The 26052-nt window shown below is 32.2% G+C and overlaps 4 protein-coding genes across 5 annotated transcripts; 2 read left to right on the top strand and 2 right to left on the bottom strand.

Moving 5' to 3' along the window:
* The first annotated feature begins 2231 nt into the window (after positions 1 to 2231).
* Positions 2232 to 6923, top strand: LOC113869681. The gene is made up of 6 exons (XM_027506130.1): positions 2232 to 2361; positions 2476 to 2559; positions 2669 to 2753; positions 4204 to 4286; positions 5620 to 5731; positions 6048 to 6923. Exons 1-6 carry the CDS (start codon positions 2326 to 2328, stop codon positions 6263 to 6265), a joined length of 618 nt encoding a protein of 205 aa, XP_027361931.1. The 5' UTR covers positions 2232 to 2325; the 3' UTR covers positions 6266 to 6923.
* Positions 6924 to 7317: 394 nt separating this feature from the next.
* LOC113869301 (GDP-mannose 4,6 dehydratase 1) lies at positions 7318 to 9156 on the bottom strand. Its single transcript, XM_027505561.1, has one exon. It carries the CDS (start codon positions 9032 to 9034, stop codon positions 7919 to 7921), a length of 1116 nt encoding a protein of 371 aa, XP_027361362.1. The 5' UTR covers positions 9035 to 9156; the 3' UTR covers positions 7318 to 7918.
* Positions 9157 to 12878: 3722 nt separating this feature from the next.
* On the top strand, positions 12879 to 14204 carry LOC113869510 (histone H1). Its single transcript, XM_027505861.1, has 2 exons — positions 12879 to 13111; positions 13196 to 14204. Exons 1-2 carry the CDS (start codon positions 12950 to 12952, stop codon positions 13649 to 13651), a joined length of 618 nt encoding a protein of 205 aa, XP_027361662.1. The 5' UTR covers positions 12879 to 12949; the 3' UTR covers positions 13652 to 14204.
* A 5101-nt stretch (positions 14205 to 19305) lies between these two features.
* LOC113869508 (NAC domain-containing protein 37-like) lies at positions 19306 to 23563 on the bottom strand. Of its 2 annotated transcripts, none has more exons than XM_027505859.1 (4): positions 23510 to 23563; positions 21520 to 21699; positions 21064 to 21335; positions 19306 to 20041 (listed from the first exon to the last, which is right to left on the bottom strand). In XM_027505859.1, the coding sequence occupies exons 2-4, from the start codon at positions 21683 to 21685 to the stop codon at positions 19463 to 19465; spliced, it is 1017 nt and encodes a 338-aa protein (XP_027361660.1). In that variant the 5' UTR covers positions 21686 to 21699; positions 23510 to 23563; the 3' UTR covers positions 19306 to 19462. The 2 variants fall into 2 exon arrangements, with proteins under 2 accessions (XP_027361660.1, XP_027361661.1); XM_027505860.1 differs by lacking the exon at positions 23510 to 23563 and adding an exon at positions 22864 to 23085.
* Between the last annotated feature and the right edge of the window lie 2489 nt (positions 23564 to 26052).

Genomic DNA, 26052 nt, shown 5'->3' with positions numbered 1-26052 from the left:
TATCTATTACATATATTATTACTCTCTTCTCTTCCTTTCTCTCGAGGTTTTCATGTAAAATGTTTCTAGTTTTTATAGCACCAAATTTACAATTGCATAAACATGGCAATAATTTAAGTACTACCAACCCATGTTCTCTACTTGCATTAGTTATTAATCAATTAATATACATAATTTATCAAGGCAAACATCAATCTATCGAAGAGTTCTCAACCCTACCCTTTATTTTTAGTAAAAACAGTTCCTAAGAAAATCATTCACAGTTGTGTTTGTAGTAGCTATCAAAGTAAAGTAAATGCAAACAAAAAAAATTAATAACAGTGATGAGTTATTTTTGCCGTAGATTTGAATTAATACTTGAAGCATATGCATTAAACACCATTATTTATATACACTTATTGCATTAATCATATTTGTAAACTAACAAATTCTCTCGCATTAATTATATATGTGAACTCAAAAAATCATTTAAAAATCGTCTCACAAACAATATGAATGCATGGCGCAGACAAGAGAATAAAATGTTTTGGCAAATGAAACTAATCCATTGTCAAGAAATGGTAAAAAAAAGTGACTGACTTAATAATATCCAAAGATACCCAACTTTAATATATCTTGGAAACAATTTTCACTAAATCAATTAAGAGACTGTATATATGGACAATATGTAAAACTAATTATATAATAAATTTTATTGAATAAGAAAGTTGTTTCATTGTGTAAGTTTTCTCTTCTCTCTAGATCTTTCCGTCAAAATTCAACAATATTTTATTATTTTAATCAAGCGTGTGTTTATAAGTTAATTAGTTTTGGATTAATTTATAACTATTCTTGTGTTTTATATGATTTTTGTTATTAAATAAGTTTTTGTACATTTCTTGTAAAAAGCATATTTTAATTAACAAAACTATAAAATAGATAATAAAATAAAATTTATTTACTAACTTCTTATTCATACGGATAATATGTAAAAATCATATAATGTATTTTCTTGAATAAGAAAGTTGTTTTATTTTGTAACTTTTCTCTCTCCCCCCCCCCCTTTGATTTCAACAGGATTTTATCACAAAATAAGATTTATTTCCGCTTTTAAACTAAATTTCAAACAAATATATACAAATCAAATAATCTAATTCATCCAATTTGTTCCTCATTAGATTGAATTTGATTTAATAATATATTCAAATCAATGAAAGGTTAATATATATATATATATATATATATATATATATATATAATTGAATTGAATTATTCTTTCATCTAAAAAACATGACCATCAAAAAATATTTTATTATAAATTAATACTGATAAAGGAAAAGATAGAAAAAGAAAGAAAAAAACAGTTGTGTCTTATTTTATTTATATAAGAGATATTTATAAAAATTAATAAAAAAATTTAAAATTATAATTACACAATGTTTACTAGAGAGCCGATGTTGAAGAGACAAAACTTAACAAAACCTAAGTCTGAATCCAAACTCCCATAACACACCAATAGATACAAGCCATGCAAAGCAAGGACCTTTCATTTTTGTTTATTACTTCTTGTACACTTTTTTTTTTCATTCATGCAACTATTTTTATATTTTAAAAATTTAATTTTTAAAATATTAATTATTTCCGAAAATTAAATTTCATGTATCTGCGGCACATTTGTATTGCTTAATTTATTGGGTCTGCTTTTCGGCCCTTGCTTTCTTGGTCTTGGGCCTTTCTGGCCTTTGCAACATTGTCCCAAAACAAATATACAAAGCAAGTACGAAGTATGAGGTTGAAACGACAAAATATTAACATGACCAAAAACCAAATTTTTTTTTTTTTTACAAAAAAAATTGTTAACTATACATACACGTAATACCTATTCTAGAACTTATATTTCATGCACATACAATATTTGAATATTCAGTAATTAATAGCATATTTAACAGTATTTTAAATTATTATTTTCTCTCATTATTTTTATCTATTTATTTTACGGATATTTCCTTTAATTGTAAAAATAAAAAGATAAAAATTTCACTTTACCGCTGACACCGTCTAATCAAAACAAGATTTAAATCTTATACCATAAATACTGTTAATATTATTTTTAATTAAAATTAAAATTTTACCTGATAACGTTACGATAAAAATCTATTAAACGTTAGAAAACAGCATCCCCAGGACCTAAGCTAAATGTTTTACGACAAATTATCACTCCAACTTTGTTCTCCGGCAACCTATTCTTACTATTACAGGTTTCGCAGCTGCTCATTCCCCGATATGTCTGAGAGTTTTGGTTTAAATTTTGGCCTTTGAGCTTCATTCCGCACCGCATTGCCAGAAATGGGCGCTTCAGAGTCTACTTTATCAAGCCTACAGGTATATCTTTATCTCTCTCTTTCAAATCAATTCCACTTTTATTTTTCCGAAAAAGAAAAACAGCGTTAATTGTGTCTTTGTTAACTGAACTCTCTCGATTTATTATGGGCGAAGTCGCCAGATGACAAAATCACCACCATAACCGAGCGATCCGAAGCCGCTGACCCTATTTTGGAGCGTCTCAAATCTCTTAAAATTGTGAGATGTTAAGAAAACAAATCCTTAATTGTGAGATTTTTTTTTTCTAGTTTATTATATTTGGTTTGAAGCTGCAAACTTTATTATTCCCTTAATTGTTTCATTGCAGAAACCGCCCATATTGACGTCTCCCCCAACAGAGGGTACTTTAACTGATATTTTAGTGAGGAAGCCTTCGTCCTCGCCGGTTTCAGGTGATTTCTCATGGCTCAATTATTTTGTTATTCCTGAATTTCGCAATAGAATTGAATAGAGGGATTGTTGCTACAGCCAAAGGCCATATGCTACTACTGCCTTTTGATTCTCTGGATTATTTCTAGCATTTTTCTTGTTGCATTTGGGTTCTTATCCTTTACCATGTATTAACTCCCAATTTGACCAATAGCATTAGTTTTATGCATCTAGTGCTGCTCCTTTTGGTGGGAATTATTTTTCTTAAAATGACTGAAGTAACAAAGATATCATTGCCTCGGCTCAAGCCATCTTTGCTTAACAATGGAGGCTGTTAATGTTGCTATTTTTCAAAAAAAAAAAAAAAAAGGCTAAAATTTAGAGTTCCGTCTTCACCCAGTTATTGATTGTCATTTCAACACATACTAGATAGCTTCTGTTGCTACTGATTAGTGCTTAAAATTAGATTAGCTCGTTGGAAGTTTTCATGAATTTTACTGCTTAATACAAGCTATTAATTAGTTAAGGGCATTACATGGGTAATATATGATCTCAGAAAAATTGTTTCAGATTTCAGTTTTTAAACTAAACTGTTTATGAATTGTAACATTGGCAAGGTTTACTGATAGATGCAAAAGTGAGAAAGCTGAAAATACCAACTGCAATGTTTATTTATTAATTGCAAGATAAAATCATCTCCTACAGAAGGAATTTCCCTGGTTACCGCAGCAAAAAGGAAACACAGCCAGAGAAATTAACCTTCTATAAGGAGCAACAAACTCCTGGTTTCCAAAATGACACAAAATATACTCAATGATCTCTCCGCACCCGCTGGCACTTGTAATAGAATTCTGTGTGAGACTGTGAGTATTCCCTAACATCCAGCCAGCTCAATTGTCTCATGAATCATGATGATTTCCTTGGACCCCACATCTCTTCTTCACATAAACCCTCCACATGTGTGGTTGTTTGTTTGTTGTGGGTTTTGTTATGGGCCCACTATTCTTGACCCACAGACTTATCACATTAACAGGGATACTTCTATGGTTGTTATCACAAATATGTGAAGTTTATGTTTGTAAATGCTTGAGATTTTGAGGAATCTTTCTGTTTTATGTTAAACCTTTTACCCTTCATTCCCCTGTCATAGAGCTGAGAGCATAAATATGTCATGCACTCATGCTATGTTGCAATATTAATGATTGCTGAAATGGCATGTCCTCTGCTTGTTAATGTAAGGGATGGATGACCTACATATTTTTCCTATATGATTCTGTTTGTTTTCAAAATTACTTTGATGTGAATAAGTTTCAGATTTTTCAATCATATATAAGTCCTCATAGAAACCCTTTATTGATATATCATCTTAGTTGGGGTAATTCTGTTGTATGCTATCAGTTGCATTTAAGACACAAAATTTTTTGGGGCCAATTACTCAGTTGCTCTCTTTTTTCATGGTTAAAACGGATACAGTGAATCCGAAGGTTTTACTGGAGCTCTTCTCAATGTACCGTGATTGGCAAGAGAAAAATGCCCAAGAGATAAGCAAAAAACAGGTCTGTTTATTACAAGAATTGTTCAGTGAATTCATCTACTATTGCGCATCATCTTAGAGTACATCCACCCTTTCCACTCACAAAAGGAAACTTTTTCTTGCAAATGTATAATTCAATTTGGAATTACATACAGCTCCTCTACCCTATCTCAAACCTACACTTTTACCTTCTCCATTTTCAAGACATAAAACACCTCTCTCTTGTTAATGGAAGGGCCGGCTGTGTTAAATTTATCATGAAAAAACTGAAATACTGTCAATGGTTTCAGTTAAGATTGAGTTATATGATAAACGCATCTTTTCCTTGTTTAATAAAAAATATACAGTTGACTTGTTTAAATGTACTATGTAGTTTATTAATATTTCTTAAATATAACAAACTTATATTTGCTAATTTAGAAGGAACAGTGTTGCAACACCTGTTAGTAACCACTTCTAAAACAATGGTCTAAGTTGACTATTTTAACAAGAAATTAAATTGGAGAAGGGAGGTGTATCGTGTATGTAATCTATTCTTCAATTTATGCTTAAATAGGGTACTCTTTATGCTAATAATGCAGAATACTTGGTCTTAACAGAATCCCAAAGAGGAATTTCATTTTGATGTTCGGAAATAACTTCCCCTTTTTTCAGTCATGTACTTATTCCAAATATTATACTGATGGTGATTATAACAGTTATGACCAAAATTTTAAATCTGTGAATGGTTAGTATCTCGTTAAACATATGGTGAGACAAGAAGAATTGTGTTCAAACAAATGCTCTCAACCTTTGTGGAATCTTAGATATAGCTTTAAAACTGTTCTATTTCCCCTGCCTATGCTGGTGAAAACTGATATTGCGTCATTTCTAACTGTCTTAATAGGTAATTATTGGTAGTGAACTATTGCAAAAAAGATCTGTAATGAAACTATTAACATTGTTTTTTTAGTCAGAGATTTTTACTCCTGAATCTAATTCTCATTATTCTTTTAATTAATTGGTTATAACCTTAGAGAAGAAAAAATGAAAATGCTAAATCCTTCCTTATTTGGTGATAAGTGATAACTACCTACTCAATTTTTTTAATAAAATTGCATTTAATGGCCTGGATAATTAAATCCCAAAAGAATCAAACGAAGAACCTATTTCAGATTGTAAAATTCCTATCTTGTGACGACCCTCCAATAATTGTTATTTGAATTTATGTTGTTTTATTAGATAGTGTCATTTGTTACATTGATCGTTAGACATTGCTGTCTCCTTAGGATAATTGATTTGTTTTCCTTCTTTCTGACTTACAAAACTATTAGATATTTCTGTACATGCCATGAAAATGGATGCAATTTTTGCAGGAGGAGATAGAAAACAGAATAGAAGTTGCAGATGCTTTGGCAATCAAACTTCTTCAGCGATTTAATTATTCAATGTCTACAATGCAGGCTGCCTCACAGCATCTATCAGGAGGTAATCATCATACGTAATTGTAGCAATATTTGGAATATCAGGATTCTCATCTTTATAGGCAGCCACTAACTCTGTAAAACATGCTTTTATAATCTGCTAAATTGAAAGGGGGAATTCCCTCTTTCATTTCTTTATGAGGCTCACTAAATCATACAATCTTAATTCATTTGCATGTCTGTCATAAATCCTAATGCTTATGTGGCATTGGGTGAAGAACTGATTATATTGGGACTGCAGAGTTCCGCTATGCCAATTTTGGTGCTCTTCTATGATTGCTTATGAACATCTGTGAACTTATGTTGGAATGTGTATGCAGTTCATGCGTTGCAGGTGGAAATTGGAGAGCTCAAAGGAAGGTTGACTGAAGTTATCAGTAACTGCAATGCATTGTGCAAGAGGATTGCAGCAGAGGGTCCGGAATCTGTCCAGTCATCTATCAAACCTCTTGCAATTGCTACAGCTGGTCAAGAAACCTGCTCTAGTTCATCTAGTTTGCAGACAGTTTCAAAAACAAATCCTTCTGCAGAAGAATAGTTAGACTGACAGATTTGGTTCTTTAGCTCATATTTTCAGAAGCTTCCTGCATTCTTATCGAATTTGAGGAGAGTTTGAAGAATGGTTGGATAACATTCACGTGATAGACTAAATTTTTTGTGGGCCATGCTTTGAATGGGGGACATGAACTTTTCATTATTTGAGACGAACTCATGGCAGCCTCAGAGCAACCAGGCCATGTTACAATGATTTCTATAAAAGGGGGCTATGATGCCTGTCACCGACACGCACGCATTGGGATTGGTTGCTAATTGGTGGCAAAAAATAAAATAAAATTGAAAAGACATCATAAATAACACTTCCATCAGATGTAAAGTTATCATTTCATCCAATCGTTTTGTCCTTTCGTTTTATTGGGTGGGAAGTTTTTGAGAGGTTTACATTATACATTTCGACATCTCAGGTGCAGAAAATTGTGGCAATTTCAGTGTAAAATGAGCGCATGATCGTGTTATTGTGCGACATGTTGCCAATGTTTTTAAATATGATGTCAAACAAATAAGATATATTTTCTTGTGTACAAAATTGTTCATAAACAAGTCTGTACACAAGTGTGGATGACATCTGCTGTCTATAAATCTGAAGATAGATCCAATAACAATATTACAAAAAAGAAAAAACAAGAAAGGAGTGCATGCAAATTATCAACGTGTTGTGTACGAAACATGATAGATCCGTGAAGCCATGAATTCAAGTAATAACATGTAAAATTATTTTTGCACTTTTGTAATATGCATTTTAATAAAATAAAATGAATTTAAGTACACATTTTAATTCTGTTCATGAAATTATAATTAGCTTTACCAAATTCAAACAACGATCACTAGAAACATGATACATGATTTCTTAAATGTAAGGTAAACTGCGAGGCACGGTCTTCATTTTTATCATAAAACATCGTTCTTTTTTATTTATATTTTCAGATTTTGACAGTTGTCATTCATTTCTCAAACTGAACATGTCTGTTTGTAAAGCTAGTTCCAAATGCATATTTCTGGTGGAATTCACATTCTAATTCGCATCAGGCACCAAAATTCAGTTTTAACTATTCAGTATAAATGCTAAACAATAAAAAGATTTGGAACATTGAATCCAGATGAAAAAATTTCTGGCTCAAGAATGAAATGAAACATATCAAAATCATAAACACGAAAAGCAGAAGAGAGTCAAACTTATTCTCCAGACATGATCTGCAACATCCAGATCAGATTCAACCCAACCAAACCCTGCACGGTTTTATTCAAACGGCTTTGGTTTTTATTTGAACCGTGCTACTGTTTTGTTGTGAAATGAGGGGGGGATCCATACCATAATCCCATACAACATAATCCAATTTTGGATGATGCACATTGCTGCACTATTGAAGCCTACAGAAACAAAGGAAGAAAAGTGGAAAAGCAGCAGCAGGGACAGGGAGGCATAATGGATGTAGACGTATATAGATGTAATTCAATGTAATGAATGAGATCGCTTACAAGAAAGAAAAAATATCTGACAATGCACAACTAGGGAGTGAGTAAAAACTGCAACACCAAAACATAGATGAAATTGCTCATAAATTAAACTCAGACAGCTATGAATGAATCCTTGATTATATGATCAAAACAGTAAAGTAAATGCTAAAACAGAAAATCAAGGTTGTTGCTGAGCATCAATGTAGCCAGCATCAACGAGAACCTTCTCCTTCTTAGCCATCTCAACGTCCTGGTCAACCATCATCTTGACCAGCTGCTCAAACCCCACCTTAGGCTTCCAACCAAGCACCTTCTTAGCCTTGGAAGCATCCCCTTTAAGGTTGTCAACCTCAGCAGGACGGAAGTACCTCTTATCAATCACCACGTGATCCCTCCAATTCAGACCCACATAGCCAAAAGCCACTTCCAAGAACTCTTCCACTGTGTGGGACTCTTCCGTGGCCACAACATAATCATCGGGCTTCTCCTGTTGCAGCATCAGCCACATAGCTTCCACGTAATCCCCAGCAAAACCCCAATCCCTCGAGGCCTGCAAGTTCCCCAAGAAAAGCTTGTTCTGAAGTCCAATCTTGATCCGGCCCACGGCCCGCGTTATCTTCCGCGTCACGAAATTCTCGCCCCTACGCGGGGACTCGTGGTTGAAGAGGATCCCGTTGCAGGCAAAGATCCCGTAGGCCTCACGGTAGTTTACGGTGTACCAGTGCGCAGCGCATTTCGACGCCGCGTAAGGGGAGCGAGGGTGGAAGTGTGAGGTCTCCGATTGAGGCGGCGGGGTGGAGCCGAACATCTCGGAGGAGCCGGCTTGGTAATAGCGGATGTGCGTGCGGTTGGTGGCGGCGATGTGCGAGCGGACGGCCTCCAAGAGGCGGAGGGCGCCGGTGGCAACGACGTCGGCGGTGTAGTCCGGGATCTCGAATGAGACGGCGACGTGAGACTGGGCGGCGAGGTTGTAGACCTCGTCGGGGCGGATTGTGTCGAGCCATCGGCGGAGGGAAGAGGCGTCGGAGAGATCGGCATAGTGGAGCTTCATGCGTGCCTTGTGCGCGTTGTGAGGATCGACGTAGATGTGGTCGATGCGTTGCGTGTTGAAGTTGGAGGAGCGACGGATCAGTCCGTGCACCTCGTACCCCTTGTTCAGAAGAAATTCCGTCAGGTAGGAACCGTCTTGTCCGGTAATTCCGGTTATCAATGCCACCTTGCGCGTAGGAGCCACGTCCCCGTTCGTTGCCGTGGGAGTAGATCCGGATCCGGCGGTGTTATCCTGCGACGCCATTGGAGTCTCAGTGATGATGGATTGTGAAATGTTCGGATGGAAGAATCAAGGCTAAGCCTTTGTTTATTTATTCACCACTTCAACGCGCTTCTACTCCTTCCCTGCTATTCACAATTTCACACTCCTCTCCACGACTTAACTTTTCACACACTTATAAATTAACCAAAGATTACAACTTTTAAATGAAATACTTAATTTTTTTCTATTTTCTCTTTCAATCTCTTAATTTATAAAAACATTTTAAATTAATCTATTTTTATAAAAAATGTTAATTTTGTTAAAAAATTATTATTCATTTTAATTCGTTTTCTTGTTTCACTTTTTCTTTCTTTCTTTACCTTAAAAAAAATTAAGGACTCGTGTACTAATTTAGGACAATTCATGCTTTCTTTAGCCGTCTTCGTAACCTGATCTTAAATTTTAAAATCGTTGCTTATATTTATAAAGTTAGATAATAATATTCCTAGAATAAAAGGAAACGATGTGTAAAAATAAAACTATTTAATCACTCAATAATTTTTACAAAAACAATTAGTGAGATGTTAAATAAAATGATTAAGGGTTATGAGTAAATGTTTTATGCTATACGGTGAAGTGAATCCTGTTGGGTGTCGGTGACGGTGAGTGTGTGAGCTGTGAGTTATCTGTTTTGATTGTCTTTGGGTTTGAGGGGGGGTGGCGGAGTGGATCTGAATCTGATGAATTCAAGACAACAAAGATAAAGAATATATGAAAATCCCACTGGGTGCTCACTGCCATACATTGCCTGTAGCTCTAGCAATTACTTTATAATTTTCTCTCTATGTAATTTTAATCACACGTGACCAAAAGTTTCATAGATAATCAAATTTTAATTAAAAAATATAACATTTAATAAATTTATATATCAGTGATATCACAAAATTTTAATACTTTATTTTAAAAAATTAGCTCGGTCTCATAAATATTTTGTCTTTGAGATTAATTGAAAAATGATGCGTCATTAATAGTATATTTCCGTATGAAACCCTACTTTAAACCCCTAACATTTATGAACATATCTTTCCAAAAGTTGCCCAATCACGAGCAACAATGTTGATGGTATCTATTTCGTCAAGTTCAAATGTGGGAAAAGATGTAAATTGTAACGCGCAAATTTTTTTGGTTTCTTTCTAGAAAGTCACATGGGTTTATTTAATACACATCATATGTCACATTATATTGCCAACTATGATTATTTTGTCTAAGTTGCCTGTATGCATTATTAACTTTCAAAATGAAAGTAAGGATAGCTAAAGGACCACCCAGTAACGTGAAATTATTTTTAAAAAATAGAAATGGGTAAACAAATAAAATAATAATAAATTTTTGGAGAACCACAAAATTAATTAACCTTGATTTATTATATTAAAAATAAAATTATCTGCTTTGGTAATTAGATTGTTCATCTTTGGATATTTATTTTACTTGAGTTAGATGTTGTCTTTTTAATTGACATTGTTGTATTTAGTATTAATTCATTAAGATGGGAAATAAAAAGTTGAGCATAGTATATAAATATTTTTAATTTATGAAAATGTGGACTAGAATTACTATTTACATAAGTATGAATTGGGGATTTTTAAATTAAAGAAAAAACAACTACGGGAATGGATATTATAGTACTTTAACTTGTACTTTACCAAAAAATCTTCATACGTTTTTTGAACTTAGAGTGACGTGTGATACTGTATTTGAAAATTGTTGTCACATTCATTATTTTAACAGATAGTGAATATTGATAGACTAATTGAGCTTTGCATTTAGGTAACAAATGATATCAAGCTTCAATACAAATCTACTTTAACAAAATTAAACATACTCTACTCTATTTTAAATGTTTAATTAAAACAAATTTACAAAAGTAAGATAATTCAAATTATTCTTGAAAAAAGAAAAACCTTGTTTTAACACATTATATGCCTGATATAAATAAACAATGTTTACTTTCATTTCTTATCGTGGCATAATCTTAGCTGTGATAAATTTCACTTATTTCCTTTTTGAGCAGTCATATAAGAAATTATCACCATTTTGAAAACATTATCTGTTTTAATTACTTCTCGAAGTGTTTTCGAACAATACACTTATTTATAAAAAATTAAAAATACATTTTTTAAATTTAAACAAATAAATAGTTTGATTAGTTGTAAGTTTCAACTGTTTTTTTATTTTATTTTACACCTGTCCCTATTTTTTTTTAAAAATTCTCTGATACAATGTTACAACAGCTCATTTAATATTTCGCATTTTAATTTAAAAGGTTTCATTTGCGGCACATATACAAAGTAGTTTTTTTTTTCTCAACAATTTTATAAAGGTCGCAAATGAAAGATTTTCGTAGAAAAAGTGCTATTAATTTTTCCACAAACCAATATAAAGTATTTCCCAAATCTTACATTTTCAGTAAATAATAAGCTAGTATAAAAATAAATAAAATTTAGATTTATTCCTCTCAAATAAGAGATTAATTTTAAAAGAAAAAGTGATAAATTATTGTTGTCAATTAAAAAATATCAATACACGATAAAAATAATCATTATTTTTTCAGTCAATGTAGTTTTTTTTTTATAAGATAAATCACTCACGGAGCTAACTCCAATATTTTCTTACTCTACACTCCTTTTATTTTGGTCGTTCTTATGCTGCACAATCTTACGAAGAAATTTGAAATAAAAGCCGAGCAAGTATAAATTTAGCTGGCCCAAGTAACACAAATAAGCTAAATCGATTATTGGGACGCTAGTGCTCTACTTGTCCTAATAAAATATCACGACATGTGTAAGCCCAATTTGGAGTTGGATGGAGTTCAAACCAAAACCATAACTTGGACAAAAACAATGATTGGGGTGAGTTTTTAACTCTTGGTTTTCGGGTAGAAAAAAAATGCTTTTGATTTTCAGATGTAATTTGTTTTATATTATAATTTTGAGTCTTTATTTATAAAAAATAATTTTAAGCGATTTTTTGGCCAAATGTGACCTTTTTATTAAAAAATCAAATGGTTCTTTTATTTGTAGTTTCTATTTATTTCAAATGATATTCTTTATTTTAAATTTGATTTAATCTTAATTATCAATACACTACATAAAACTAAAATATTTGGATTTTTTAGATAAATTATAACTTAATATGGTTATAATATTAAGTAATTTCATTATATTTTTTTTAATAAATTATAGTAATAAGAATAATTTTGTTTTAATTCAAATAACTATTTATTATATATTTTTCATCAATTTAAAGTATTGGCTCCTTAATTTTTTATTTAATATATAATATATTTATCATTAATTATAAATAAAATGTAATATATAAGGATTTAGACTATACTATATGAGAAATGGCTTTGCTTAACATTGGAAAAATGGGGGTTTGTGTTTATTGGTATTGTTTTTGAGTCCTAAATGACTAACATTCACTCATTCAGCATGATTTAACCCACATTGTAATCTATTCTCTCTTAGCATTGACGCTTCAATAAATGTTGGGTGAGAAGAAAAGCACGTTCGAAGAAAATGGATGAATAAAAGCAGCAAGAAAACACGTTCTTAATGACTTTTCTTTATTTATTTTTTTCGTATAGACCGAACTAACCAAAACGCCGTAACAAGCACTGTTGGCATTCCAATCCACAGGCACAGCCACATCACCGTCTTTTGGCGGTCTCCAAGCAATGCTAATATTCACGCCACGTGTACGCTCTAGATATCTCTTTGCCACGCTGGCAATCCTCATGCCACTCGCTCCGCCAATAGCACACAACAGTATTTCCCACCACAGATTGCTCCCTCGCTATTTATAAGGCAACGGTTACGTTCGAGTCATCATCACAACTCCCCGTTTTCGTTAACTCAAAATATCGCTCGACACTAATCACCGAGTAGTTGATCGGAGATGTCTACCGCCGGAGAAGGTGATACTCCCGCTTTTGAAAAGCCAGTGGAGGAGCTGAAAGCGCCGGAGGAGTCCAAGCCCTTGAAGGAGAAAAAACCTAGGGCTCCAAGAGAGAAGAAACCTAAGCCTGCCAAAACCGCTTCGCATCCTCCATATTTTCAGGTAATTTTGGTACCTCGTGAATTAAGATAGTTTCGAGTTAATTAATTTACCGATTGATTTATTTGTTTATTGTTTGTTTTGCAGATGATTAAGGAGGCTTTGATGGCTCTGAACGAGAAGGGAGGTTCAAGCCCTTACGCGATAGCAAAGTACATGGAAGAGAAGCACAAGTCGGTACTCCCTGCTAATTTCAAGAAGATTCTAGGCTTGCAGCTGAAGAACCAAGCCGCGAGGGGAAAACTCGTGAAGATCAAGGCTTCGTACAAGCTTTCTGAACCCGCGAAGAAGGAGAAGAGGGAGAGCACGACTAGAGTGACGAGGGCGAGCGCAGAGAAGAAAGAGGCGCGTCCGAAACGAAGCCGAGCCGTAACAGCAGCTGCTACGAAAGGCAAGAAAAGCGAAGCGGCTAAGAAGGTGACGAAGGGAAGGAAGAAGGTGAAGAAGACGAAGAAGGTTTCAACGCCTGCGAAGCCCAAACAGCCCAAGTCCATTAAGTCTCCTTCAAAGAGGGCCCGTAAAGCTACTGTTGCTACGGCGTGATGGTGGATATGTTATAATAGTATTTTTCTTTTTAATGGAAAACTCTGTAACATACTTATATATGTGAATATAAATAGTTGTATCGTCTCTCTTCAGGTAGTGTAACGCAGTGTTCGCTGTAATATGACATCTAATGGAGCTGAGTTTTTCTTTTGCTGTATTAAATCATACTTTTGCAGTTACGTGTGTGTTGAGTTTTTTTTTTTGTCCATCCGTGTTAGTTTGTTTACACGCTTGGCTATGGCACGAATTTTCTGGAACGTGATTGGGCCGAAAGTTGTTGGGTAGCATGCTAAAAGCAATGTGATATTTCATTTGAACCCAAAAAAAGAATGTGAAATATCTTGATTCTTGAGTGATTTGATGTGTTTCACATTGATTCCTTTTTTTTTGTGGTTTAGAGTGTTTCTTAATGTACGCGGTGTGATATTTCCATATGCAATCATACTTTTTCTCGCCAGTTGCTTGAAATTATGTTCACTGAACTCTACGGAAAGCAGCAGATTGAAATCAAAATAAGATGTTCAATATCGACCCAGTGACTCTGTGCACCGAATCTTTTGGTTGGCCCGTTTGTTTAATGTTTTTGCACTAATTCATCCAGGTATTCAAGAGGCCCATAAACATTCATTGAAAGCCCTATTACGACACATACATAATGTTACACAGTACAGGCCCAAAACTAAATCTACTTACAGCCCAATTTGGCATTTCATTGAATGTTTCCAATTATTTATCGGTTTCTTTCATGTTTTACCAATCACAACTTACATTCTTAAACCTCAAGCATACATTTATGTATAAGAAATTATTTTTCTAAGATGGAGTGAATAGGCCCCTCTCTATTTCAGTGTGTCTGTGAAACGAGAAATCTCAAATACACTCTTTATTTCTTTCTAATTTTATAACAATTTTCTTCTATGTATTTGAAATTATTTATGGTATAATAATAAATTAATATTTTAATCTTCAAAATTATAAGTGTTAATTAGTTTATGACATGTAAAATTATTACTTTAGTCTTTAATTTTATAAAAATATATTATTTTGAATTGTAATTATTGGTCACACTATTTTTCTTTAGAGTTTCTTTATTGCAAATAGAAAAATTATTTATAATTTCTTTATTATAAATAAAAAAATTATTTATTTACTATTATTATACTGATTTTTTTTGTTAAGACTGGTAGAGAAGGTGTGGATTTCTTGAATTTTAATTCTCCTTGTGTCTTCAAATATAACACTTATGAAATTTTTATTTTTTTTTATAATGATTCTTTTATAGTTCATGACAAATTTTTCTTTATGATGATTTTTTTATAATTCATAACAAATTTAAGGTTAACAAAGAAGAAATTATCGTAATTTTTTAAAAATATGTTATTAGAAATGTTAGATTGTTCTTATTCTTAACAGCTCATTTTAACGGTGATCAAAAGAAAAAAAATATTGTGAAAAAAAGTAAATCATAAGACAATTAAGATCTTAAAAGTTAAAATTATTATTTATTTTTCATTAAAATATATTAAATAATATTTTTTAAAGATTAGGTAGTAAATTGAGAGCTTTTATAAGATAGGATAAGATAAGTTATCATATTAATCAATAAACATTAGAGATAAGATAGCCTGTCATCCTTTCCTTTTCATCAAATAGGTTCATAGTCTAAAATAATGTGGCTAATAATCAATTTAATTTATCATGTATCATGGTTAATTTCGATTAATATTCCAGTGATTTTTTTTTTCAAAAAATTTCTATGAATAGTCGAAAAAAACTATTCATTCAAAACTTCAATGTACAAAATATTTTTGGGCCTTCCAAAGTTCGGGGCCTTAGGCAAATGCCTTGAGGGCCTAAAATCAGTTATATGACTGATCAAATGACGACATTGGACGTGGTGAACAAAAATCAATTAACATTTTGGTTTTTTTTTTGTTACCTTTAATCTTGTTTAAAGTTGGTGCTTACATATCTTTTGATATAGGATACTTTGGATTTGAGGGATTCATTTAATTATTTTTTATTAATTTTTGAGTATGTGGTTTTTTGGTCAATTTTCTTCAAGGAGGAAATAGTGAAATTAATATTGAAAACTAGTGTTGGTCATATAAATCTATAAGTATGAAAAATATGCTAAAGGTCTTCGAATTCAAATTAATCTTCACGTCTTAAATTTTATAAAAAGATTTGATGTGTATTTGGTAAGATAAATAAACTAGCTTCTAACTAATTTGATTTGTTAAACTAAATCAGATTTTATTTAATGAAGGAGCTTATTTTAGTGATTTGTAGTGGTACCCTTTTAATTTTACAATTCCTTGAACACACGTTATCTTTTAATATTTTTATAATATAGAATTGTCAAAATTATAACGTCAACCCATTTATATGATCTCGTTTTATTCAACCAAAATATTTAAAAATAAGAATAAATTAATCAAGACACACACTTGATTGGATCTTTGTGGATCTTAATTGGACCACCTGGTCCATCTAGTTGTTGATTATTAAAGAAATGTAGAAGGTAGTAACGAATATTTTGTATACGTGCCTCTACTTAAGAGTAACTAGCTTATGGTTGTGTAGGGTATATAGATAAGGTGCACACAATACAAATTTGTTTTCTGGCTCGCACCAATAAAGACAAATATAAGGCTCATAATTGTTGAAATAAGCTTATTGAGGGGTGAATTGGACCATTTGGTCCCCCTAATAGGCTGCAGCAGCTACTCTTGAAATCTTATGAATAAAGATGATACTCTTCGGAATCAGAGAAAATTGTTAAGGCTACAAAATATCAAGAACCATTTGCACAAAAATATATAATAAGAAAGAAAACAAACGATCTCATAAATTTTGACCATATTACAACTTTCACATGAGTTATCTAATATCATTGAAGATTTTAACTTGGGCTAGAGACAACACACGCGCCCTCATATAATAAGAGATAATAGAACTTCAACCAGAGCTTAAACCAGAAGAGGGTCTACGAGAAAATTAATAATAAAGAAAATAAACTTTTCAAGCTTAGAAAGGTAAAAAAAAAACCAAAATTTGCATGGGACTGCGAGGTTTGTGCACCGTAAGACAAAGCATGCTCAACAGGAGCAATGGAGCGCAACGCATGCTAGACAACATACGGACCCACTAAAACTCTCCATGCTGACCAATGACCACGATGAATCTACTTCATGCACCATCCTGTTTATACTTTATAGTTTCAAATGTGTGATTGGTGCTACTTTAATTTCATCTTAAGTTCTTGACTTCAATTTTAACTTTTTTTCCCCCACAATCATTCATTTAGTTGCTTTTCTCTCCGTCCTTTAGGCTTGCCCAGTTACCAAACATTAATTGTTCTATGAGAACTTGGGGTGAATGGTCCATTTTCTCTTTTTGATCTTGCCTCTACTTAAGATCATGGTACCTAAAAAAGCTAATTAAACTACTCACTATTACTAACGAGATTCGAATTTATTAACGTGTTGAATAGTTCTTTAAAAAATTTTAACTGGACATACAACATTTCAAACATTTATGTTTTTATTTGTTTTCCGAAATCTTCGTTCATTTATATTTTAGTATGTGGTTGATTGAAGATAAACTTTTTCCTTTTCCGTTGGCAAAGTCTTACCATGACAAAAGTGGGATTGTGAGTGTATTAGAGTCTAAATTTAGTTAGCAATTTTGTTATGGGTGTGTGTTAATTATAAAGGGATTTACATGCTCCCAAATGTCTCTAGGTGACAATTACCTTCCAAGATGCAAGTCTTAAATTCTATTTCTCTTTCTCATTGTTATTGTTTATTACTTGACCAAGAAAAAAATAATAAAAGTGCTTAGATTTTCCTTAGGAGGAATGTGGTTAATCATGAGGATTGTCTGTTGGCCAACAAGGGTGTCGTTTTCAGTGCTTCTCTTAGAAGAAATTAAAAAATGATGATCCGACACTAACTCCTAGTCTAATGACTTGGTGAAGGAGCAAGCCGTTGAGGCTTTTGGCCAAATGTTGTCGATTAACTCGACAACTGCTTAAATTGGTGGGCGTTTCTGGCTTTGTTGATGTGTGATTGCTGTAACATCATATCATAAGGCTTTTTTGTCACCGGTTGTGTAGTGGCATCTGTGATTTATAATAACCCAAACAAATACGGAGATATCCAATAGGAATTTAATTTGCATGATGCTACGGTGGCATTATATCAATTAATCGGCTCTCTAAGGCACAAACATATGGATTCTTGTAAGCTTTAAAATCAGTATTACTAATGAATCTCCTAAGGAGATTGGTTAAAACAATAAATAAATTTTATTGATAGATTTTAAATTGATTTAAATAATAAATATTGATTTTATATTTTGTGTTTTTAATAGAATAAATATTTATATATTTTAAATAAAACATCTTTTTATGAAAGTTATCTTTTAACAATATTTTTCTACATAGATTGGCCGGTAGCCTTTGTATATAAGATAGATAAATAGTTTATTCAAGAATGATATATAAGATTATAAACTTTGGGATGTGCAAATATTAGAGTCCAGCGTAGCTAATGTAACTACAAACTGAAGAACAAGGGATGAAAATAAAGCAGCAAGTTATTTAATTAATTTGAAGTATATCGTTCATGATCAACAGTATGCACTGGTGGACGAAAAGTTTTTGTGTGGATTTTTTGTACTCCGTCCGGAGGGTGTACATTATCATTATTTCAGTTTATATTTGCTTATATTTGAGATAAAGGGAGTATACAAATTATACTAATTAAAAACCAATACACATCGTTATTTCAGTGGAAGATCTTTAACGTTCCAACAAGACTAAACTGATATTTGAGCATTCATTACGCGTACGAACTTCAAAGTTGTTACTGTTACATGTCAAAATTAACGAGGACTCAATCATAATCTTTCGGCGTATGTATAAAGCGTAGCGGGCGAGATTATATAGCCTCCAAGAAACATATTATGTATCGCATGTATTATGTCCTTTCCACGTGTGTTAACCTCAAATTCTTCTCAAACAAAGTTAGTGAAGGTTAATGGCTGGTTTAACATCTCTTGTCCTGACGCGCACTTCTAATTGGAAAAACATAATTTTCAACCAAAAATACACTTAATAATAATCAAGAATAGAAGAGGAAAAAGAATGTAATAAGTAATATAATATAATAAAAAGAGAGATAGAAGAGGTAGTATAAAGGTAGAGATAATATAGAGATATTTAAAAATCAGAACTCTTTTTAACCCTGCTTTTGTATATCATTTAAAATTTTAACCAATAAAATGGAAGCCAAGTTATCCAACCCACGGGTGTATGACAGTAACTAAATAATATCTATTTTATGCGTGCACGTGACGTAATTAAAGAATGATCAAAGCAGACAATTTAGAACATGCTTAAGCAGAAGAGCAGATAGGAAGGTTTCTTTTAAGCAGAAATAAAAGAATACAGGTTTCATTTGAAATAACACCAAGTGTGTGAAGGATCACACTATATGCTGTCATAGCTGCCATCTCTTGCTCTTAGGCAGAGCCTAGTTAGAGGACTCATTTTATAGCAATACTAATACTGTACCTGCGTAATGTGATAACTTAAAATATAAAACTATCTAGATTCTAGAGCCATCTTGACGCATGCATCTCAATTTGCGCACACACACTTGCACTCACGCGTAAGGGAAGAAAGTGTTTAAATCTTCGGATCCACACATGCATATTTTTACAAAAATATAGTATGTCCCAGCATCAATCGAACATTTAATTATATGGTACTACAAATAAAAATCGTTTCCATGCACTTCTTCATTTTTCAAATACGCATATCCCAATATCACAGTCTGAGCTTGTATTAAAAAACGGGCTTAACTTGTTCCCTTCATCCCTACTATTCTGCAGTAGCAGCAATGCCATGTCCGGGTTGTTATTATGGGTTTCAAAGCTTGATAGAGCATTAGTTTCATGCCTGTCTTCCTGACTCAGTTGAGAAGCCACAAACTTGTCAAGAGCTCTCCAATCAGTGACTTTCTTTGTGGTGTTGTTGATTAACATGTTTTGAGTATCATCTTCTTCGTTGTTGTCTGATACAAGGGACATTGTGCTTGGCCTCTTTATCAATGGCAAAGACGGGCTTTCTAGCTGAGGTAGTTGTACAAATTGATCTGGGTGCATGCAGCTCAAGTTATCTGCTTCTATCTCTTGCTTGCACAAGAAATTTTGAGATAAAAAGCTCTGAGGTTGCCTTGAGATGAGATCAATTGGATCGACCACAGTGCTCACTCCACTTGCTTCATCATAGAAGTAGCTTGTATCCCATCCTTCAATAGTCTTCGTTTGCCCATTGGTTCTTTTCTTGAATGCTCTGCACACAACCCATCCTTCTTCCTGTACAAACACAATATAAGTTCAAAGTTGAGATGAAACTTTCTGGACTTGTCATTTTTTCTTTAATCCGTACGGTTGGATTGACCAGACTTGCTAATGGTTAAGGGGAAAAAAAGTAAAGAAGTTATGTGAGTGTTTGTTTTAGATTTAAAAAAAAAAAAAAACCATGTAGTGAGAGGTATTAGTTGTAGTCAAATAATTAATTACGTTTGACAATCAAAGTGACAAGAAAAGTCTGTAGTAGAAAGGGAAGGGAAAGAAACAAGTTTAATTATTCGCTGTTGAAAGCAGTGACTTTTGACTTGTTGTTGGTGAAAGTTATGTTGCAAGAAAGCGTGTACGTGCCTTGGTGAATATGCAGATGTTGGTGGTCTACGAAAAAAGTGAAGTGAGTTTATAAGAGAAGCCAACCAAGTGCATAATGTATTAACTTAAGGATACGTTTAAGAGGAGGATATTAAGGTGAAAAGGAAGATAAAGTAATTTTTATTTTTAATAAATATTTTATAAAATAAAAATTTATCAAAATGATAGATTTATAAAATTATATAATTCTTTTAATTTTTACTAACAAAAAAATGTTTTTCCTTTCTTTTTCAAAATATACTGCTAGTAACACATTGGGGGTCTTTTGACTCCTTTGAAGCACTAGTAGCTAGGGAGTAACTACTGCACAGATAAAAAAAGCATAGCCACAGAGAATTGTATAAAAAGAGTAATTAAGAAAGAGACTCTTGTTTTGAAGTTGAAAACCATTTGAAGTCATTAACAAAGCTATAGAAATAATGCTCCATCTCTGACTTTTATGTATTGTAGCTTTTTGTGCATGTGTGTTTGAAAGAGGAAAAGGTCAAGGAATATGCCATAATTAACGGGCGACCATCGAAGTCCAAGTTTGAACGTAACACATCAAACACAATTAATTAACCACTCAAATCAAGTAAGCAACAATAATCAAAGCGCGTAAAAGAATATATTGGTACATATGCACTAGAGAGTTATATGTTGTAATATGTGCTTACCTGTGGAGGTCCATTCTCATCAGATTCAAGCCTATACTCGTGCATGATCCAGTCTGTTTTCTGTCCATTAGGGGCTCTTCCTTTGTAGAAAACGAGGGTCTTCCTCATCCCAATTAGTTTTGCCTTGTCATACACTGCTTTGTCTCTTCCTGTCGCTTTCCAAAACCCAGCCATGGTAGCTCTGTTAGTTCTTGTCCCAGTTGGATACTTCTTATCTTTGTGGCTGAAGAAATACCACTCATTCTGCTCCTCATACCCGATCCTGCATCTCTCTGCCATATCATTCACATCTTCTAATCAGAAAAAAGAAAAATAATAACAAAGATCCAACTTTCCAATATCAAGCATTGAAACGAAAACCCTAATAAAGGAGTTATGAGAGGAGAACATTAAGAGTAGCATGCAGTAGTGTAAGATATAGATAGTGTTTGTATGTTTGAATGTTTATGTGTATACCTTGGAGATCCCATGGTTCAATACGATATAGATCGATCTCTCTGATAACGTCAAGGTCAATTTTCTGAGAAGCTACTTTCTTCCTCAGATAATAACCAACAAGTTCTTCATCTGTAGGGTGGAACCGAAAACCCGGTGGGACACATGACTCCATCGACTCCATCATAGCAATTACTGGTGCTGCATCAAATTCACCACCACCATTAATACCAACCACACTTGACTTTCTTCATCATGTTTAAATTATAACCAACGAAGATGTGATGTGAGTGTCAATATATATATATATGACCGAGAGAAGAGAACCCGAGAGATAATAGTAATTGTAACAGTAATGCTCCAGTGAACCCAAAAATATATTAAAAAAAAACTAATTGAAAAGGCAAGCAGCAAAAAAAAAAATAATAAAAATATAATATAAGCCCTTTTAGTGAAAAGGTGACAAGTGTTATCAGAGATAATCATCAGCTCATTTGGTGGTGAGCAACACTCACCAAATTCAATTGGAAAGGAAAAAAATATAAGCGCGTGTTATAAACAAACCCCATGATTTCAGAAACAATGATTTTCATCCCCGGGCCGGGTTAAAAGATAAGGAGTTGGAGGAGAGAGGAAAAGGGAGAGAGAGAGAGAGAAGCAAATCATGAGTTTGGTTTTGATAAAAAATCACAAGGAGTTGGAACTTAGCATAGCCCTGCGTTTGGGCAATGGTAAGAAACGGACAGCTAGAGGCTTGTGCTAATGATGCTGTCTTGTGTTAGTGAATGGTGGGAATGATTCATCACAGAACGGGGTTCCCCATTTCGCATTACTATTAATAATTATGTATTTTACAAATAATTAGACACATAAGTTAAGCTCAATAAAAACACAAATGACATGGATAAAACAAACAAAAACAACTTTTCAGGAAACAACATAATTAATTTTTGAACCAGCAGTACAAAACAGAATGCTTATGCTTATATCTGACTTAAGAAAAATACTAAAAAGAGCCCCATCTGAATTAATAAGTTAGAGCTGGCTAGCTAGGTACCTAGGAATTAACTAAAGTGGTTAATTAAATGAATACAAACACAAATTGAGATAGAAAGAATGAGTTATATATATATATATAAGAACGTAACTGTGGCTGAAATTAATGAATAAAGGAGTTGAAGGGGAATGGGAAATGTGAAGGGTATGAATGGGAGTGACGTTATCACAAATTGGGCACGCGTTTCTCGAAAGAGAAAAGGTTGATAGGCAAAAAGAGAGGCACCGTTGTATTGGATCAAGGCCTGAGAGGGATGCTAAAAAGCAAAGGTTGAGAAAAAGGGTGAGAGGATATAGAAAGCACAATACTAGTGTTGAGGCATTAGCTAGTGAGAGAGTCTTGGTTCGTCTCATTCAGGAAACTGGGGCTCTGACTTTGTTGTCCCTTTGTCGAGAATTTCCATGTCACGTCTCTGACCTCTTCCCTTGACGAACTTTGAGGAAATGCTGACCCTAAAACCACTACTTTTATGAGCTACCCTATACACAGCTGCAGCTGCACCTTTCTTTCTTAGAACTTTGGTTTCAATCTCACCAATTTCTACAGCACACTAATAATTGGTCAGCTGAATTGAATTTTTAAGATGCAATTTTTTTTTTCAAGAAACTGGAGTCGAAACTGCAGCTCTACTAGGGATCAAGTTTAAAAGGCGACGAAAAAATGCAATTAAAAAAATGCTATATTTATGGTATGGTTTTCAGCAAGACTCCATGTAGTTGCCTTACTTTGCTTATTAACACTGCCCAGGAATGGTGTAGGAAATTCGTTGAAGGTGGATGAGCAAAGGGTGGTAAAATGTATGAAAATTCTACATAGAGAAAATAACAATAATTCTAACGTGCTCTTGTGAATTTGATAGAAAAAACATGCAAGATTAACAGCAAGTTGGTGATGCAAAAGAACAAGAATATAAAATGTATGGGTAGTATATAGAATGAAGTGTTATAAGCTTACCTGATGAGTAAGTAGTTTAAAGAGAGAGTTGAAGGTAGGAAGAAGAGAAGAATATGATGAGAGAGAGAGATAATAAAATTCCGTTAGGAGTGAGGGATTTGTAAAGAATATAAAAGGAAGGACCGCAGAAATGCGCATGGCTTGATGGTTGTCCCCCCCATAGGTGACGTCACTGCCTAACTTCCTATACCCATTACCTTTTTCTTTTCTTTTTGTTTCTTTCTTTTCCTTCCCTCTCTCCACACTTTCTTCTACAAGTACACTCTCTGCAGGAGTAATTCATCAAACATCTTAAACACTTCTTTTTTATTATTTTACCATTCAAGTTTTCAGTCATGTTAGCGTTTTTTAATGTTAGTGTTCCAGATACTAACAGATAAAAAACGTTATTAAATTTCTTGCAAACTTATTTCTGATTCTTCAACTTATATTTTTAGAACATTGTATCTTAAATTTTTAATCGGTCATGAATCTGAATGTACTTAATTTTCTCAACCATTTTATTAATTTATTAACTTATTTGACCAAAATAAAAATATTTAGTAAATAGGAATTTTTCATTAATTTATGATGTTATTATTATATGAATCTATAGCAATTTTTATCTTTAATATTTTAGTATTTTTTCTATATCTCTCGTTCTCTTTTTATATTATTTCATAAACTTATTTTACATTATATTTTTCTTAAAATATAACTTGCATGTGATAATTAAGTTGGATTGAAATAAGTTTTATAAAATTTAAACTTGATTTTTAACTTATTTAAAAAACGTTAAAAATACTGTAAGTGTGAATTAAATGTAAAAATTATAATTAAAAGCATTGAAATAAATGTAAAATTATACACTTTTAAAAGCAAATTTAAATATACTATAAATTTATCTGTCTTATTTACTTGATATATGCAATTTATTAAACTATTATAATTTATAAGCTAATTTAAAATTTTAATTTGTGAAAAAGGCCTTTTTAATAGGTTAGTAGATTTAAAATTATATGTAAATTGATAAATTTAAACCATAAAATAAAACAATGATAGAATTTTATAAAAAATTTAAATTCAATAAACTAATTTAATAATTTTTTTAATTTTAGGAAGAGGAGTCCTAAATAATATAAAGGAGTCAATATGAATATTCACTGTGAAGTATGAAACATGTAGCTGTACCCTATTGGTAAAGTAATGAGTTAAATAATATTGAGTTTTCATAAAACTTGGTGCAACAAGGTTTCGTTCTATTTATCAAATACTCGTTCGCCTTCACAGCATATATCATACATATATTATGGCCTAAACAAACATATCGTTTGGTACAGTAAAAAATAAAGTGAAGAAAAGAAAAAAAAAATATTTCCTTTCACTTTCTTTTCAACTAAACAAAAAAAAGAAAAGAAAAGAAAACCCATTACTCTCTTTTTTTCCTCTGTATTTCTTTCCTTTTTAACCAAATGAAGCATACAAATAATTACTCCCATTTAAAATTTTACTAGGTTTTATCGACCTTAAAACTGTTGAATATTTTTATAACATGGAGATATTATTATTTGGTGTACATTTAAATCTTTAAATATACTTTTGGTTTTGCACAAATTATGGAAAGCTTGAGATGAATATTTTACACATTCGGCAAATATTTTAAGAAATAATCACTGAAGTCATCCAATTTGAACTGTGAAAAAGCCAAGTCATGAGTATGACCATGCTTGGTGGTGTTAGGTACAAGGAAAAAAAATTCTTAAAATATAAGGTAAAATTTTATTATCACTTGTAAATTAAAAATTTCGTTTTATAAAAATTGATTATAAAATTACATTACTAGAAAATTTTCCTTAGTGACTAAATTATAAATCAAACATTTTCGGTTATTATAATAATTAATTTAACACTAAATATATGATTTTTTAATCAAACTTTTGTTTGTCCAATTAGAGAGCCAAATAACGACTGATTAGCTTAAAAAAAAAATTCAAAGATTGACTTTTTATCACTTTTAATGATTAATTTAGAGAACAAATCTATATTAATAAAATGGAAAGTCATTAGTTGATTTCGAAAACCAAACTAGCAATTGATAATCTTAAAAATTAGAATTATTTTTAGTCTACTAGTAACCAATATAAAAAGCCAAATTTTAGATTAAAAATAATAAAAGAAAAATTTTCTATTAATATATTTAGATGCTAAATTAGTGATCAATTAACTTAAAAAATTATAGATGAATTTTTGGTCATCATTAATGACTGATTTAGACACTAAATTATAGGTTAATAAAAAAATTCATTTAGAGATAAAATTAGCGAAAAAATAGCCTTAAAAAAATTAGAGATCAAATCTTAAATTAATAAAAAAAGTCATTAATTTATTTAAAGACTGAATTAACAATTAAATTATAAAATAAATGCAAACACAAATAATTTTTTGAGAGATCTCATGAATAAATATGTTAATCTGTAAAATTAAGGGAATTATATATTTATTTAACAACACATTATATACATATTTTTACTATAACATACGCACCTAAAGATATTTAAAAAGAT

Source organism: Abrus precatorius, unplaced genomic scaffold, assembly GCF_003935025.1.
Source record: "Abrus precatorius isolate BTA unplaced genomic scaffold, Abrus_2018 Scaffold6, whole genome shotgun sequence".
Taxonomy (NCBI): Eukaryota; Viridiplantae; Streptophyta; class Magnoliopsida; order Fabales; family Fabaceae; genus Abrus; species Abrus precatorius.
Note: the sequence above shows the minus strand (reverse complement) of the source record. Positions and strands in the feature narration are given on the sequence as shown.

Excerpts from the sequence above, each read along its gene's own strand:
- LOC113869681 (XM_027506130.1), top strand. The coding sequence starts at position 2,326 with ATGGGCGCTTCAGAGTCTACTTTATCAAGCCTACAG. Across the intron at positions 2,560-2,668 it reads GTCTCAAATCTCTTAAAATT|AAACCGCCCATATTGACGTC; the intron begins GTGAGATGTTAA and ends GTTTCATTGCAG. Across the intron at positions 4,287-5,619 it reads AAGAGATAAGCAAAAAACAG|GAGGAGATAGAAAACAGAAT; the intron begins GTCTGTTTATTA and ends CAATTTTTGCAG.
- LOC113869301 (XM_027505561.1), bottom strand. The coding sequence starts at position 9,034 with ATGGCGTCGCAGGATAACACCGCCGGATCCGGATCTACTCCCACGGCA.
- LOC113869510 (XM_027505861.1), top strand. The coding sequence starts at position 12,950 with ATGTCTACCGCCGGAGAAGGTGATACTCCCGCTTTTGAAAAGCCAGTG. Across the intron at positions 13,112-13,195 it reads CGCATCCTCCATATTTTCAG|ATGATTAAGGAGGCTTTGAT; the intron begins GTAATTTTGGTA and ends TTTGTTTTGCAG.
- LOC113869508 (XM_027505859.1), bottom strand. The coding sequence starts at position 21,685 with ATGATGGAGTCGATGGAGTCATGTGTCCCACCGGGTTTTCGGTTCCAC. Across the intron at positions 21,336-21,519 it reads TGAACCATGGGATCTCCAAG|AGAGATGCAGGATCGGGTAT; the intron begins GTATACACATAA and ends ATGATATGGCAG. Across the intron at positions 20,042-21,063 it reads ATGAGAATGGACCTCCACAG|GAAGAAGGATGGGTTGTGTG; the intron begins GTAAGCACATAT and ends GTGTTTGTACAG.